Here is an 18,473-nt window from a genome sequence, read left to right as displayed (position 1 = left end):
GAGTGGCTTGCAAGCCCCTGAGGCAGCTCTTTGAGCGAAACTCGGCCAGAGTCGGGCAAGCTTCAATAAAACTTTGTTTTACACTGATCCATCCATGTGTTTTCAAGTGTTAACTAAGCCTGATCTCCTGAAATATCTTTGTTTTTCTTGTTTTGAAAAGTTTCCATTAAATTTATTATTGGCTTCTTCTCCTTTTTGGCATATTAATTGGAAAACTTCTGTTTTTAACTCCCATTCTTCTGGGTGTACCTGATGGTGACTTGGTCAGTCTACATAGTATTCAATATGCCCATTATATGAATGGCAGTTAATCTATGAAGTGGAGTTCCTCTTAGGACAAAACATTTGTAGTTTCTGATATCAGTAGAGAACTCCTCATGTCACCTTGTTTGCAGATGTACAAAACTGCTACAAAGTTGTCCAATGACTGATAGGGATGTGCATTCTTCACATCTGTTTTGGTGGGTACACATGTACCTATTTTGAGATACACGCATATTATCTGTTTTCCCACATGTACTAGAAAATCAGCGAGGTATGCACGTACCCACCGAATCAGATGAAATGAACACATATCCCTATTGATTGAATCTTTTTAAGGTACAAAATATGACTCTCATTTCTAAAATATTTGTGTGAAGTTTTTCTTGGTGAGGCCATTGACCTTGGGTATAATATTTTGTAAACAGAGTTCCCCAGCCCTTCTAGCTTGCATCTGAGGTTTATGAATTTCCTGAAAGAATGGCTAGACACATCCTTCTCTGTAAATTTTCTTTTCTTGAATAACTTGCAAAAAAGTCCATGTCCATGTCCATGTCTGTTCTGGATTTTGGCTAAGCTTGTATCAGCCAATTTTGAAAGGTTCTGAAATGGAAAGTTTTGCCCATGGAACTATCTCTGTCATGGACACTGACACACTCAGCCTTAGAAGATGAAGACATTCTGTATATACGGGATTATACGTGTTTTGTCATTTGGATGAATATGTTGATTGTACCATGCTCAGATCCAGTAGAATAGACATGTAATCAAAAGTATATAAATAAACAAATAAATAAATTCTCCTGTGGAATTTCATTTGATGGCATAAGACTACCTGTCTGGGAGATGACAGATGTAGTTATAACTTGGGAATTACATTATGCCTGTAGTTTTCACACGAGCATTTTTTAGTGATTGGTCCTTACCAACTTGGGAGCAACAAATGTCACTTTTAGCCTTTCTGTCTCTGCATGTTTTCTACGGTTTGGCCTTGCGATGCAATGAATACCATCTCAGTGTTCCTGAGCTTCAAGTTTCTGGGTCACTGTCAACAGCTCCATCTTCACATGTTCTCTATAACCACAACCTCAGGAAGCACTGAATATCACCCTGGGGTTCCTGAGCCTTTGCTCCCAGTTCTCTGGTCACTTGAGTTTAGTGTGCTCCCTTCCTTTGATAACATCAGACTATTGCAACATATTCTTCCTGAAGATCCATTGCAGAGAGAGAGTGAAGCAATGGGATGGGCAAAACCAGTTACAGTTCAAGAAAGCATGGGAAAAGTACAGAGGATTCCCAGCAGTAAAATCAATGTTGCTGTTTACTGCTAGATTTAAAGCTTTTGTGATCTGTCTTGAACTACTGGAAATGAGCGGAATATAAGTTTTAAAATTTTGTTATGATTATATATCTGTTTTCCTCTTGAAATTCTGAAGGAACATTTTTTAGTGAGTTTGGCTTCTCTATGGATGACAGATTTCTTTCTAAAGCCCCTTTATGAAAGTCTGGTAGGTTGAGCAGTGACTTTTGGCTTGTCTTGTGGAAGAAAAGCTTTCTTCCCATCAGCTAGACCTTTAACTAGACCTTTTCAAGCTGAGAACCAAATAGTTCTCCTTCAGAAGGAATAAAACATCTGCACAGCAATATTTAAGTCAGAGGGCTTGCTGCCATTGCTTTTGCTGAAGGGGTTTTGTCTCCACTTGTACCCTGGAAGCACTGAATAGATGCTGAAACAATCCGCTTTTACTTTTTTTTTCCTTTTTGATTTTAGGGCCATCCACTTAAGTAAATAAACTAAGTCTGTGAAGAGCATGTCATGACATGATCCAACCCCACTGACCAACTGACAAAAAACTGAAGCTGGAAGGTGTGGTGCTGGTGATGTCGCTGTGAGCCTTAATGAGACCAGCATAAAGCTAATACTGGAACAACCACTGGTCTCGTACTCCTCAATGGTACATAATTTTCAAAGTGTATACTAGGGTGAAACTGACAGAATGTCTTACTATGGCCCTAATCCTTATCAGTTCACTATGTAATATCCATTCCCTCCTTTAGTTATGAATCCTCATTTCAGCCCTGGCTATCAACTTACCCATACCCATCAGCCATCTTCCACCAGTTGATCAGCCTCACCTTCCATTATGTTGCATCCGTCAGTCTCAGAATGCTTTGACCTCTGTGCCTCACCTTTCTTCCTGCTCTCTCTGCTAGCCTTGGGAAGATGGCCGCCGCTGCGTCTTCATGCCACTCTCTCCGGCGTCTCCGGAACAGCAATGGCAAGGCAATCTGCCATGTTTCTCCTGAGGGCCTCCTAGGGTGCGTGCACGCCACTCTGTCTTTATCCACGTCATGGCGGGAACCTCGGGGGCGTCCCCCTCGAGTGACGTCATGCCATCCGGGTATTTAGCCTGCCCTTCATTTGCTAACAATCGAGTTAGCAAGGATTGGAATGCCTCTGGCCTGAGCTACTCTGCTGCTTCCGTGCCGCCGCTGGAAGCTCTCTCTGCCCTTTGGGGTTATTCATCTAACCTGGGTACCCGCTCCTCGGGGGTTCTTTGCTTTGTTTCAGGTGCCTATCTGGGATTCCAGGTACTCGCTCCTTGAGGGTCTGCTCTCCCTGCCCTGGTGCCTGCAATCCAACTACTTCTGCCTGCTGGAATCTCCATCAATACAGCTACCAACTTAGGCCTGGATTTATCAAAATGCGGTAAATACCGCATGCGATAGCAAAAGGGGCGTGTTTTATGCTAATATAGTATTTATCGCAATTTGCGATAATTACCTGTGCAAAGAGCTAAGTTAGTGCACATTGCGATACCACTTCAGATTCTGCGATAAGTGCCAAACCTGATGTATTACCTGCATTCAACCACTGGGGAACAGTTTTTTCAATGATCCCAGGAGAGAGAGAGAGAGAGCGAGAGAGAGAGAGTGCCTTGCTATAGTGCCTCTTCCCTAGACAGCTATTTATATCCCTATGATGGACACACTACCTGGGCAACAACAAGCTAGTTTGAGAGAACATTGCTCAAATCTCATCTTGGAGTGAGTTTCCTCACACCGAAGGCCATCAAATCTTCACAAGAGACCACTGTTCTGTTCGTACATCTCACGTTGAATGTGAAAGTGGCCCCCAACCCCCTACACTCATACCTAATCCCCACCTCGAGTTACTAGGTGAGCCTCTCATAGGGATACAAATAGCTGTCTAGGGAAGAGGCACTATAGCATGTCTCTCTCTCTCTCTCTCTCTCTCTCTCTCTCTCTCTCTCTCTCTCTCTCTCTCTCTCTGCTGTTTTACCCCTTTATTATTCCCAAATCATTTTCCATGAAGCTAATAAAATAGCTCTGTTAATTGTCACCTTTTATATCAAATTTTAACTAATTTATTTAAATATTAGTTTGCTGCAAAATACCTAATTAATTAGATCTAAACACAACAGCATTATCTCTTGAGTAAGGCTGAGTTTAAATAGCTTGTTACAGCCATAAATCAACAGTAAAATATTAATGGGTAAAAGACTCAGATATCACAGAGCAAATGTTGGCTACATATTTTGGGAGTAACAAGGGCCTGTAAGCTGTACTGCATACATTATTTATTTTAAAAAATGTATAGAACGCTTATTGCCATTTTTAAGTGGTTTACAATTTAACATTCATAATAACAAAATTAATTCAAGCACAATATTACATTTTAAAACAACATAGATATACTAAAAATAGTAAAATCAATTAAAACACAAACCCCCCCGCAATAAAAACATAACAATGAATACTAATAAAATACATAAATGCTGCGGACTCCAAGGGATGTAATAACTGTAAAAGCAAAAGCCTAATATTTTTGACCGTTATTCTAATGGCTCATCAATCATAGTTAAATCATCAGCTGTTGCTCTCCTCAGTTATATGCTTGGCTAAAGAGAAAGGGCTTAACAAGCTTCCTAAACCTAAATAGTGAACTTTCGATCTGTACTTCAATAGTTAGCAAATTCCAGACAGATGGGCCTTGAATGCAAAAAGAGATGTTCATGAGATTTATCGAGTCTGAAATGCCTAAAAGAAGGGACATCAAGCAGATATGTCACAGATCTCAAATATCTGGTAGGCTCGTAGAGTTTTAAAACCAAATTAAAACACGATGATACAAGACCATAAAAACCCTTAAAAGCTAACAATAAGATCTTAAATTTTATCCACCAAGCTATAAGCAACCAGTGATGCTAAATCAAAATGAGAGATATGTGCTATTGCACATCTGGGGCAACCCCAAGAAGAGGGAATTACAATAATCCATTGAAGACAATACTAACGAATGAACAAGTTTTCAGGTTCTTTTTTGTCAAAAAAGGAGGCAACCTTTTTTGACCCTTGCAAGGCGACCCTTGCTTACAATAATTTAAGAATTAACTTAATACTTAATTCTCCTTCACATTTCCCCCCCCCCCTCTCATTTACTCTCTTGTTAATATGTTATATTTATTTTATGTTCATCTCTATATTTCCCCCTCCTTCTAATCACCCCCATGTTATTATGTTATATTTGTTTTATGTTAAACTTGTTCGATGTAAAGCGCCACCCCAGGCACTAGTTTATGTTACGCTGTGAACCGATGTGATATCACTGATGAATGTCGGTATATAAAAACGTTAAATAAATAAAATAAATAAACCCACATATGCAAAGTTTTTAAGAAATATATCTCTGACAATCTGATTAATATGGGGACATAGTGACAAAGTAGTATCCATGACCACTCCCAAATTATGGGCCTGGTTGACAGTTGGAATAGAAATTCCATCTACCATGATGTTTTTTGGGATGTTTTCAGATGGAAATTTAGCTAAATACAAAATCTCAGTTTTACACATATTTAAAGATAGTCTAATGTACTGTTCTAGTGCAGTCCTGGAAAATGCATGTGCTTTTTCTTTGGGACTAAGATTCCTTATATGTCATGGAATTGCTACATGCCATCTTCTGGTTAGTGTGGTTGGGAAAAGTTCCTTTATAGAGAGATAGCACTGGAAAGATTCTGGATGGATGGATACAGCACTCCTCTCAGTGCTCCAGTGGGGAGCACTGAGAGGTCCAGTGGGAGCACTGAGAGGAGGATCACCTTGCTGGTGGCTGGAAGTTTTGCTTGGGAAATTTTTTTTTTTTTTTTAAGTATTGGGGTGGTTAACTATTGGGGAATATTATTTAGTGTGTTTGTGCTTTTAATAGTCAGTAAGGCAGTGAATAAACAGAATGTTGGGAAATATTAGAAAGGGAATGGTGAATAAAACAGAAAATGTCATAATACCTCTGTATTGCTCCATGGTGAGACCGCACCTTCTATACTGTGTACAGTTCTGGTCACTGCATCTCAAAAAAGATATAGTTGCGATAGAGAAGGGCGACCAAAATGATAAAGAGATGGATCAGCTCCCTTATGAGGAAAGACTAAAGAGGTTAGGACTGTTCAGCTTGGAAAAGAAACGGCTGAGGTGATATGAAAGAGGTGTTTAAAATCATGAGAGTTCTAGAACGGGTAAATGTGAATCGGTTACAGTATTTAATGTTTCGGATAATAGAAGGACTAGGGGGCACTCCATGAAGTTAGCACGTAGCACATTTAAACTAATCGGGGAGAGTTCTTTTTCACTCATCGCACAATTAAACTCTGGAATTTGTTGCCAGGGGATGTGGTTAGTGCAATTAATGTAGCTGGTTTTAAAAAAGAATTGGAGAAGTCCATTACCTGCTATTAATTAAATTGACTTAGAAAATAGCCACTGCTATTACTAGCAACAGTAACATGGGATAGACTTAGTTTTGGGGCTTGATGGACCCTTGGTCTGACCAGTATGGCATGTTCTTATGTTCTTAAGCTGTTTTGAAATGAAAGAGCCAGCTGGAACATGACTATTCAATATAGGGACAAAAGTATCGACAGTTGGTTTTGCTGTAAGAGACATGATGCCACGCCCCTTCAAGGCTGGCTCAACCCAATGTGCAAGCCATGTATGTGCACAGGCTGGTGGCTTAGTGAGCACTTGGGGCCTAAGTCAAGATAAGGCCGCTGGACCAGCAACCAAGATGAAGATAATGCTGATACCACCAGACCCCAGACCACCAGGCAGCCAAGATCAGGACAAGGCCACCCACCTGATGGTGCCAAATCTGCCAGATGGCCAGAAGAAGAAAAGGCCATGAGGCTGTTCAGTGGTTCCGGGTGCTACTGGGCAGTTCTTAACCCACTGTGTGGCCAATATGAAGGAACTGCAGGGCTGCCCGGAGGTTCCCAACCCCCTTTACCCTGACCCTACGCATCCGCCCCCGATACCTTATATTTTACTTCCGGGAGCAAAGGACCCTCTGCCCGTCTCCTGGCACCTCCATGCTGCCCTAAGAGAGACAGCACTGGAAGCGTAAGCTTGGGTTAAGGGGAGCTAGAGGCAGCACTGGAAGCATAAGCTTAACACAAGCTTACGCTTCCAGTGTTGTCTCTCTTAAAGCACTGCAGAGGCGCTGGGAGCAGGGAAGAGGGTCCCTCGCTTCCAGCAATAACATATAAGGTATCGGGGGTGCCACAACATTTTAATCCTTGTGGGTGGGTGGGTGGGAGGGAGAGAAAGGAGGGGGCAGCCTGAATTTTGTTTTTAGAAAACACCAGGGGTCTCTGTAGTGTAAAAGATTTGGGGCTGAGGGAGGGGATGGCCCGATGGCCCATTTAATTGTTTGGTTCTTTTTCTTTAATGACAGTGCTACTTAGCTGGATATCTTTAGATATCTGGTTAAGTAGCACATTATCCAGGCACACAAGGCTGGATAACTAAAAAACCTACCCGACTACTTTCAAATATAGCCGGTTAGGATAACTTTAAGCTTGTATATGCAGTGGGATGTTTATCCTGCTGAATATATGGGTCAAGTTATCCAGCTAACTTTAGCCAGATACCCTGTCCACTAAACGACCTATAAATTGACCTCATTATTTCTTGATTTTATTGTTTAATGTCTAAGGATTGGTGATGTTTCTGTTTTTCCATTGTTGCACTGCATAGAGTCTGACTTGTGGTTTCCGGTTCACTTTTTGCCTGATTGTTTCTATTTATACTTTATGGTTTCTTTTTCCTGTGTTTGGTGAGAATCTGCCTGTATTCTGCATGTGTGACCATGAAGAGGTATTCTGCTACTGTATAGGAATCTATAGAAGTTTGGCTTGTTCTGTTTTCCTAATATGAGGTGAATTGGTATTTTAGGGCCTGGTGTAATATTTGCAGTGTTGCCTTTTCATTTTTACTTTTTAAGTGCTGTATTAGTGTGGGAGATTTATTATATTTTAATTGTAATTTACTCATGGCTTTCTGAGAGTCAAACCCACACCTACCATGCATTACAGTACCCCTAATGCCATACGGGTTCCAAATGTCTTTTTTGCACAGTTTTCTGGTTGGCACCACAGTAAGACATGGAAATATAATATACATGATGTGATAGTTTTTAGTTCAGAAGACTGAATATTCTTTTTCATGTAAAATCTGTTGTTATAAATACATAATTCTTAACTGTATGTTTGGAGGGGAGAGGGTGCAAGGGTATAAGGCTCGCCTTGGACACCTAATACTCTTGCTCTGGCCATGGGTTCCAGGGGAAGGGGTGAAGACCTGGAGGGTAGGATTGACAATTTTTTAAATTTAATTCTCTGGAAAGAGCTGGACTGTTTTTTGGTGGGCCCGAGACAGTGACTGAATGAAGGGGGTGGGGGGGACACAGCACAGTAATTGTTTGCACAGGGCAGCAAAAAAGCTAGCACTGGCCCTGCTCCCTTTCCACTTGGGGGGGTGTTGAATATTTTTGCTTGTTTACCATCGAACTAATTGACATGATCTAAAAAGCTTTCTTGAGAAATGTTAGCAAGCTAATATGGTACTATTGGTGGTTTTACCTTTTGCCCTATGATCCTCTTCTTTAGGGCATTTTCCCCCTTCCCACCATTTCTGCTTTAAAATCTCCAGGCGGTTGTTCTCTTGCAATTGGAGAATTGCCAAATCAAATTCATCACGGAAAATGGAGCCTGCAGAAAGAGTAAGTTCAATATAGGTCTGATTCTTTACAGGAGAGCTTTATGCTCAAAATGTTTGGCACTTATTGTTTAACCAGCTTTATGCTGATTCAGGTTTCTTGAGCATGTCTTGATGAGAATTCTTTTCTGCTTCTGGGAACATGTGTCCTGTGTTTAAAAGCAGCTGAGAAGTGATGTCAGCAAACCTTGTTCTGGGATATGAGGAACTTTGCGATATCACTGACTGCTCTGCTTCTGAAAATAGATGTTCCTAGTAGTAATAGAGAATCCAAGATACTGTAGCTCAGAATCCTCTTGGGTGTTCAGCTTATCAGAATTTATCATTTAGTTCAGATTGGGGAAATTAACTTATATATGGCTAAATAATAAGCAGCCTTTGATTAACATATAGAAACATAGAAATGATGGCAGAAGAAGACCAAATGGCCCATCCAGTCTGCCCAGCAAGCTTTCACACTTAATTTTTTTTCTCATACTTATCTATTACTCTTGGCCCTTAGTGATTCTGCACATATAATTCCCCTTTAATGATATATAAAACCTTTCCTCTTACTGTGAATACATTATTGCAACCCCTGATCTAACCTATCACAAGAACATAAGTGGAACTTGTTCCAGTTAGTGTGAAATTTCTTAAAGATTTTGAGGGGATCATTTTCAAAAATATTTCTGTGTTTAAAACTTGTTTTTATGCACATAAGCAGCTGCTCTAAAATTGACCTGGGTTCAGTGCTTTTAAAGTCCACATGTAACCTAGTTCTGTGCATAATTTTTTATTGACAGGGAAGAGATGTTCTGGGGGAGAATAACTTTGTGTGAGGTAATCTGTGCACATACTGGGCCAATGGCCAAAGCATATTCAAAATGAACTTATGCTTCTAATCTTGCTTTGAAAATATTGCCTAAGGTCTGCATATACAAGTTATACACACAGTTATAAAATTACCTTCTTAAATGGCCGTAATAAGAGAAGAAAACTAAGAGAAACACTACTCAACAGCCAAAGGAGCTCATAACTAGAAAGGCAAAACAGAATGCTTTGCATTGGCATAACATTCTTATCCATTATTTATTTATTTATTTATTTATTTATTTATTTATTTAGCATATTTTATATACCGAGGTATAGCAGAGTTGCCTTCACTCCGGTTTACAGTTACAACAACCTGATACATTTAAAGAAATTTAACAGCAAAAAACTGTAAACACTGGTATAGAACAATAGCATATAACTGATTAAGATATATAAGAAAATATGTATAAGAAAAAATCTGAGTTCAAATCGTGTAGGGGACATCTGCTATAGAACAAAATGGGAAGGATTCTGGTAGTCAGAAAGAAAGTTAGTCATTGGAGGGAGGTTGTATGTCAGATGGAGGGACACTCAAAGGGATAGATCTGTCGATTTATCCTTTATAATCTTTGAGAGTGTTGTCTTAGAGAGTTTGGCTGAGTAGCCAGGCTTTAAGATCTTTTTAAAAAGATTTTATGTTTTCTTGAGCGGTCAGGTGATGAGGTAACGAATTCCATAACTATAATTATAATTATATAATATTATAATTATATATAATTATAACCAACATCTGAAACCTCTACATAACAGGTTCACTGTACATATCACAGGCTATGGGGGAGCTAGCAAACTGTGATGCAGACTGCACCAAACATTATAATGTGAGGCTTAAGGACCTGAAAATGTTCAGCCAACAGGATATGATAGAGATATTCAGATACCTCAAATGTTTTTTCTCCACTGCAGTCCTACACCATATGCATGGCAGAGCTCATTTCTCTGTAACATGAAACTTTCTCCACCTGCTTTGTCTCAGGCAAATTGATTTATCTGAAGTTGTTTCAGTACTGCAAACCTTATAGAAATTTGTATAATCTAAGCTCTAGAATTCATTGCCAGAGGATGTGGTTACGGCAGTTAGTGTAACTGGGTTTAAAAAAAGTTTGGATAAGTACCTAGAGCAGAAGTCCATAAACTACTATTAATCAATAAGGATTAGAAGCTTGAGATCTATTCATTTAGGGCCGGATTTAAAAAGGGTTACGTGCATAAGGTACGCGCGTAACCCTTTTAAAAGCCCCCTGCGCGCGCCGAGCCTATATTGCATAGGCTTTTGGCGTGTGCAAAGCCCCGGGATGCGTGAAAGTCCCAGGGCTTTCTTGGGGTGGGCGTGTCGGGAGGCATGACGCGGACAGCGCGTCATCTGGGGGCGGTGCTGTGGGTGTGGTTTCTGCCCGGGGGCGTTCCGGGGGCGTGGCCACGGCCTCCGGACCAGCCCCCGGACCGGAACACGGCGTGCAGCAGCCGGCCTGGCGCGCGCAAAGTTACGCCTGCTTCGAGCAGGCGTAACTTCTGCGACAGAGGTAGGGAGGGGGTTTAAATAGGGCCAGGGGGGTGGGTTAGGTAAGGGAAGGGAGGGGAAGGTGGGGGGAGGCGGAGGGAACGGGCAGCACGCACAGGGCTCGGCATGCGCAAGTTGCACAAATGTGCACCCCCTTGCGTGCGCCGACCCTGGATTTTATAAGATACGCACGTATCTTATAAAATCCGGCGTACTTTTGTTCGCGCGCACGTAGAATTATAAAATCTACCCCTTAATGTTTGGCTACTTGCCAAGTACTTGTGACTTGGACTGGCCACTGTTGGATACAGGATACTGGGCTTGATGGACCCTTGGTCTGACCTAGTATGGCATATCTTATGTTGTAAATATGACTACAATTTTGGCACCAGGATTCTTTTTCATACCTACTGGCATCCCGATCCCATAACCCTTGGTGTCCAGGAGACCGCCGATCTGGGTCAGGTTACAGTTTTGTTGACGATAATACTCATTCATAGTGGACTCCAACAGAAATGCGTAATTGGAATTCAGAACTCTTGCAATCCCTTCCTCTGTGCTCTTCACAAAAACACTTGGCTGCTTTGAGTACATGTAATTCCACATCCGCTGGTAGGTCTGGTATCGGGAATTCTACAATAAGAAATGTAGTTTGCAGATGGAAGTTGTGCTTTCATTTCCAGAACTGCTTAAACATTATGCCTACCCTGCATTGACACCTTCTTCTAAATTTAGATGGTTAAAAGAGGCCCTTTCATCCTGGCTTAGCTATCCCTAATGTCCTGTCATTCCTGTCCCTAATGGACTTGCTGTCCTGTGCTACCAGCTAATTCAGTTTCATCTATACTGAAATACAGTATTAAATTTACAAGAGCATACTGCATCTCATTCACTCTACTTGTTTATCCTGTACTTATCACTTAATAGCAAAATTTTCACCTTTCATTAGAAAACAGGATTTAAAAAAATATTTGGTACAGTATATACTAAAAACTGACCCACACAAAAAGTCAGGTACAAAATGTGCAACAACACAATACAAAACCATTTTGAAAATGCAGATCTTATTCATGTGGTCTGCGATACAATTCTTTGAAGACTTAATTGTACATTTTAAGCAATGTGAATGAGCATTTATTTTAGTACTACGTTATATATGTTGTATCTGAGTTTCAATGTAGATGCTGTCAGCTTGGACCCAAAAAACAAATCGGAAGCTGATCAATAATGCTAGAAATCAATATAATCTGGGATTCTTTACTGGTGTTAGCCCGACTCTGGCCGAGTTTCGCTCTCGCAGGAGCTGCCTCAGGGGCTACTGTACCAATGGTAGCTTGTATTATCTCATGTGAATAGTACGAGAACTTTACATCACATCAATCGGAATTATAATAGGTTGACTCAACATTGAAGCAGTCACTTTTCAAAGCAGAGTGTGATTGATGTTTTGAAAACACGGAAATCACTCTCAATGCGATATATATTTTAGTCACGTAATGAACGGAAAGATGCCGTCAGCTAGTGCATCCTAATAGGGAATTAATATACTAAAAAAAGACTAATTGGTCAATCAGGTTGTAGGATGTGCATACGTTTCCTCGAATTTGGCAGATACGCACGTACCTCACTGAATTTCTAGTACACGTGAAAAACACATGGGGTGGATTTTAAAACCCCTGCGCGCCAGCGCGCCTATTTTGCATAGGCCGCTGGCGCGCGCAGAGCAAGTATTTAAAATCTGCCCCACAGTATGTGGGTATTTTTAATAATGAGATACATGCATTCTGTCCATTTTTCCACGTGTACTAGAAAGTCTGTGAGGTATTTGCACACTGCCGAATCCAAGGAAATGAATGCACATCTTTATCAGACTGGCCTATTTGACCATCTTCATTACTTATCCATCAGGGTCTGAATGGAGCTGTTTTGGTGCCCTAGTATTGACATTTCATTTTATTCCTTTTTCCCTTACTTTCTTAAATCTTAGATTTCCCCCTTCCCATACAGCATGCTGAGGTGGCTTTAGGAACCTTCCCTCAACACCGATCATTGGCAAGCACAGGCTACCAAATTAGTATGAGCATTTTCCCACACTGGGCACGAGCATACCACTTCTGCAGCATGCCCAGTTTCAGTCAATCCCTGTGGATGGGAGATCTTGTATCTTAGTATTAGCCCAGAGCAGACCCTTTGTATTCATATTCTATATGTGGAGGTATTCTATATGTGGAGGCATGTGTGCAGTCAGCAGTTAACAATAATAGTACATGTATGTATGTAAACGTAGTGTATCAAACCAGGTACGCCTTCGATCTGTAGATGTTTAGAGGGCTATTGTGAGAATAGGGGCACAATTTACATACTGTAGGTACTTTATACCCACCAGCATACACTTTAATTTTTAAAAGAAAATGCACTGCGGAAGTTTCCCTTTGAAAATCTAGGCCGTTGCTCACACTGCATTGAAACAAGAGCAACGTATGCACCAGAAAGTAAGTACAATGATTTCAAAATTAAACCACCAACTCAATCTCTCCCTTTTATTCCTATAGGCAGAAGTAATGGGTTCTTTCATCTGCACTCAGTGGGAGGAAGAGCCATTTTTAAAGGGGCTTTTTCACTGATAAATATGTTTACCAACATAAAAATGTTTTAAAAATTGCTCACTTAAATCAATTTATAAAATAGCCTTCAGCAGATATGTTGTTTTTGCTTTAATAAAAAACTTTTACAGACTGATTGATTTTTGTTTGAATATTTTTATGATATTAGATGCTGCCTGGAGTTGGGTGCATTATTAGCATTATTTGGTGTTATATCTAACAGTTCTACTAACAGCATATTTTGACATGTATATTTACCACAGCTTATCTGAAACAGAAAGCCAGACTAGGCAGTGACAGGCTAATTTCAAATGGAATCTCCATTTATAACAGAACAAAAGCACCACTCCCAAATTTGTCTGAAATGAGGATTTACTTGGAAGAAGGTCATGCTTGAGCCTCCGTGAATTGTGCCATACTCAATAGCTGTCTGATCGGCCAGATCATCCACGGACTCGATCGGCACATCCATCCTCTGCACTGTAAGAAATGCTGCCAGGTTGGCTGTGTAAGAGGAGATGATGATCAGGGTAAATGCCCACCTGCATGACAGAGACAGCTGAACTTAAAGAATTCCATCATCTCTGGTAAACAAAACAGTATTGTGCTGTGAATGTTTCCATTTCTTCAGTACTCTCTACCCACTCAGTATCCCACAAGGATATACAGCAATTTCTCCATGAGATACCGAGTCTTCTGTATACACAGGATTCCCACAGTGTTTTACGAAGACACAGCTACCTACATGATGATACTGAGATTCTCTGTACAGAATCCCAAAGACAGTAGGAAGGTTGATGAATATGGAATTGAGCTAGGAGAATGACGGACTTCAATGTAACATAATTTATACAAAGTTAAGTTTCTCTAACAGTGTATCTCTGTCTTCTTTCCATATCATTATTTCTCACAGGACAAGCAGGATGGTAGTCCTCACATATGGGTGACATCACAGGATGGAGCCCTGTATGGAAAACTTTTTTGTCAAAGTTTCTACAAAGCTTTGACTGACACTGGCACACTGAGTGCACTGAGCATGCTCAGCCTGCAATTATCCCTGTGAACCACAGGTGTCTCCCTCAGTCTTTTTTTTTCCGCTCTGCAGTAAGCATAGCGGTTAGGAGCTCTGTGAGAAATTCTAACACTTTTTCTTCACGGAAACACTTGAACTTTTACTTCAGAAACACTTTTCCCTGCACCGGTCTCCCTTTGCGTACGTTTATTCGATGCTCGGTGAGTACTATGCCCTGTTTTTTCGGTCGGTTCCTGTCACCTCCCTGGCCTGCCAACTGACTGCGTTCTTCCCTCTCCCTATGTTTCAGTTAGCCACACATAGCCTGCGAGTGTCCCTCTGTGACACTCTGCCTGATTATTAGCATTAGTGGGACAGGGACTTCCATGGTTTCCGTTGCCGCCAGGGCCCCTGTCGAGTTCAGGTCCTTCGATTTCCTCGGTACCCTCATGCAGTCAATGCCCCCATCGCTACCGTCAGTACCCCTTTTTAGACCGTCCTGGATTCTTCGATGCCATCGGTATCCCTACCCCCGCAGTACACTGATGCCATCGGTCCCTGCATCGTTCTATCAGTGCCATCCATGTTTTTCATCCATGGCACTGAATTTTCCTTGGGTTTCATCGGTGCCATCATCACCTGGATGGATGCCATCGATCTACACTTTTGTGTCGTCGTGCCATCCATGCCCAGGTCGATGCCATCATCGCCCAGGGCACTTCCATCGATGCCAGGGTCATTTCCATCGATGCCATTATTTTATCAATGTCATCGAAGCCCAGCACATTTCCATCGATGCCATTGTCCATGGCATTGATGCCAATGTCGATTCCACCGGTGGCATCCATGCCAATGTCAATTCCATCAGTGCCCATGTTGGTGCCATCGATGCCCATGTCGGTGGTATCAATGCCATCGACGCCATTGGTGCCAGAGTCTATCCAATCGATGCTGTCAACGTCCGTGGCCATGCCGTTGATGCCCATGGCCATGTCACCGATGCCGTCAGCGCCTGCCTCCATACATTGATGCCCTCGATGCCCACGTCGTTTCCATCAGTGTCTTTGACGTTCCTATCGATGCCGGTATCATTTTTCCGATGCCAACAATGGTTTTTTTATTATTCGATGCCACATTGTTTCCATAGATACCTTCGCCGATGCCGTCAGTGCTTCCGTCACTGTCATCAGTGCTCTGCCTGGGTCATCGACGGTTTTTCATATATATTTTTGACGATACCCTTGAGGCCACTTCAGCTGCCATCGACACCGTCAATACCGACATAGCACCTCCACGTAATGCCCTTGCCTAAACACAGTGCTCCATGCTTTGGGTTCTTATTAAAGCCCCATATTAGCCTACGACACTACATAGTGCCAGGAGCAGTGCAGGCATGCTGACAGTCCGTCATCAGTTGCCATCCAAGACAGCGAAGGCATCCATCTTGGCGCTGGGGAAAGACTGGGCCGAGCACCGTGGCACGCATCGTCACCGACACAGTGACCGTCCGCCATCCAGTACATCGGTGCTATCTTTCTCGGTGCTGGAGAATGCCCGGGCCGAGCAACATCACCACTGCCATCGCCACTGTTCCGCACAGTGCTGGCAGTCCTTGGTGCTCCAGAAACACCAGAACGCGTTCCGAAGAATTCTGCACTGGCTTCACGAGACATGAGAGCCGGGTTCACAAGCTGTTAATTGGCTCCCCTGTTCCCGAGGCGTGCCCCACCGACATCGGTGCGGGATTGTGGCCCTCCACAAAATTACTGTGGTAGCGCCAGCCACACTCAGCCTGTCTCCTCTATACCTGCGCCACCATACCAGGCATCAGAGTTGAGTCGGGCATCTACGTCCGACAGGCTACCCCTCGATGATTCCTGAAATCCACAGAGCCAGCAATCTTCACCGGCTCGTCCTTTGGCGATCCACGTCAGATGGTAAGTACCAGCTTCTGCGGCATTCCCATTGAGATGTGTTCTCTAATTCGGGCCACATGGTTCGAAAAGTTCTAGGTCACATACCTTTCAAGAACAGTATTAGTATCACATATCGCTATGCCAGCTATGTCAGCCACAATACCAAGAGAACCTCTCTATCATTTCTTTGGGATTGCATCTGGACATCCTCCATTTTCAGCAACGGGGCTCTGTACTGATTAATACTCTGGCTTCTGGTTCCTAATTCAGAACCAAAGTTCCAGATGCATTCGCTGATCTGCTAAACATGAGTTCCAGCAAATACTACCTCGAGTGCAAGTCCACCTCGAAGCCTGACGACAGGTCTCGATGTTTCCTTGTACAGCATACAGAAATGCGAGTAAGACTTTACCACTCACGCTCCCGGAGGAGGTTACATGATATCCAGATTACATCAGCCCCTCCAGTTGGACGCCTCTTGGTCTCCCAACTGGCCGGATATCAGAGCAGCCACCCCACTTTGTACCAAGGTTCCCGGTACACTCCCCCAGATGCTGCAAAGCGCAGTGGGGGGGGGGGGGGGGGGAGGGGGATTGGGGAGTTTTAATTACACTATTCTTTCTTTCAACAGAAAGTAGTTACTCTCCGCCCATCCTGGACCTCAGAAATACCAACTTTCTTCAGAAGGTACAGGTAAAATGGTATCTCTCGTCACCGTGCTTCCATATCACAGTAAGTAAATTACCTCTAATCTTTCTATGTGCTTCATGGCGAGTCAACAATATTACAATCCTAAACTCTGCCAGTTGCACCAGCTTCGGCAACTGGGGTATTTCATTGAATCACTATCGGTGACTGCTGTTTCTCTACTGAGTGCAACATCATTCACGCTTTCCTTGCATAGACAGCTGCATAACCACAGTCAGTCCATGCAAGGAGTTCTAACTTCTTCATGACTCACTATAAATTTACTATAAATTTACTATCTGGGATTTCTGTCACTGCCATAAATCCCTTATACAACACTTCTGGCCACCACAGTCACAATGACCTTCCTGTCCAGCAACCGCACAGACATTCTAACAAATTCCTACATGTCCCTGCGCGCATATTCCATAACCTCAGCCCCTCAATTTTTCATTGTCGGGCTATGGGTTTTTTTTCACTATGTACTTTCCTCATAGATCCAAAACTGCTATGGGTTAGATTCAGTGAAATTTATTTATTTATTTTATTTATTTAAATTTCTATACCGATATTAGTGGGGACATCAAAAACAAAAGGTTGGAAATTACATAAAACAGGTAGGTGGGGGGGGGGGGGGGGGAATAGGAACTATAGAACGCAGAGTAGGAAGTACATAGGAACAGGCTACTCAGAAATTCCATTATCAGTGAGTTTAAGCTGTTCAACTGCTTTCGTCCCTCATCTATATTGCAGATCTAGAACCAAAATCCTAGTCTGATCCTGCTCATGCTCGCATTTACTCAGGGTTGTAAGTTTGACCTAAAATCTTCTCAACCCAATATGCGTCTATTCCGCTCCAGGCACAGTTTCACAAAAACTTCCTGGAGCTTGTAGCCATGAGTTGTACCCTTATGCCTTCCAATACTGCCTCTGCAACAAATCTTTGTGCATACAGACAGACAGCATAGGGACATTGTGCTTTCCAACACACAAGCATGCACAACATCTTAGCTGCTCTGCAAGGAAGCTGCGCAGCTCTACCCTTGGCCCTTGCTTACTCTACGCATCCTCGGGCCACTTATCTAAGAGACTTACTGAACGCACTAACAGACCTTCTCCATATAGGTTCTATCCTCTCGAATGGTCTCGGACTACATGTGTGGCGAGAAAAATCTTCTGGTGCTGAGGTCAACCGAACTTGCCCTCTGCGTCCGAATCAAACCATACGGTGCACAGATTCTACTCCCTACACATGTTTCCAATGCATTCCCATAGACGCCTTTCTTTCATCAAGGGCCTCTTAAATGTGTCTCTTCCGCTGCCTCTCATAGCCAGCTCTCTTCTAATGCTGAACCGGGATGGGGTTCACTGTTCCTCAGACCCACGTCCTGGCCGAGACCAGTATGCTTCCCATACTTCTCAATCTATCACACCAGTAACCAATTCGCCTTCTCACAAGTCAGTTTCAAATCGTAGACTCACTGATGTTCTCAAGTACTGGTAGCGTCACAAAACCTTCCATACAGAAATCCTACCATTCAAAATGGCATGATTTACCACAT

The 18,473-nt window shown here is 42.4% G+C and overlaps 1 protein-coding gene across 1 annotated transcript in view; it reads right to left on the bottom strand.

The window, feature by feature from the left end:
- Window positions 1-18,473, bottom strand: part of GRIK4 (glutamate ionotropic receptor kainate type subunit 4) — a 252,360-nt gene that overhangs the window by 17,240 nt on the left and 216,647 nt on the right. The window contains exons 17-19 of the mRNA XM_029572271.1: window positions 13,673-13,838; window positions 11,101-11,326; window positions 8,202-8,330 (exon numbers count right to left, since the gene is read on the bottom strand). Coding sequence (XP_029428131.1) covers window positions 8,202-8,330; window positions 11,101-11,326; window positions 13,673-13,838 — 521 coding nt within the window. The remainder of the gene's footprint in view (window positions 1-8,201; window positions 8,331-11,100; window positions 11,327-13,672; window positions 13,839-18,473) is intronic.

Source organism: Rhinatrema bivittatum, chromosome 12 (assembly GCF_901001135.1).
Source record: "Rhinatrema bivittatum chromosome 12, aRhiBiv1.1, whole genome shotgun sequence".
NCBI lineage: Eukaryota > Metazoa > Chordata > Amphibia > Gymnophiona > Rhinatrematidae > Rhinatrema > Rhinatrema bivittatum.
The sequence above is the reverse complement of the archived record's forward strand: the minus strand, read 5'-3'. Positions and strand labels throughout refer to the sequence as shown.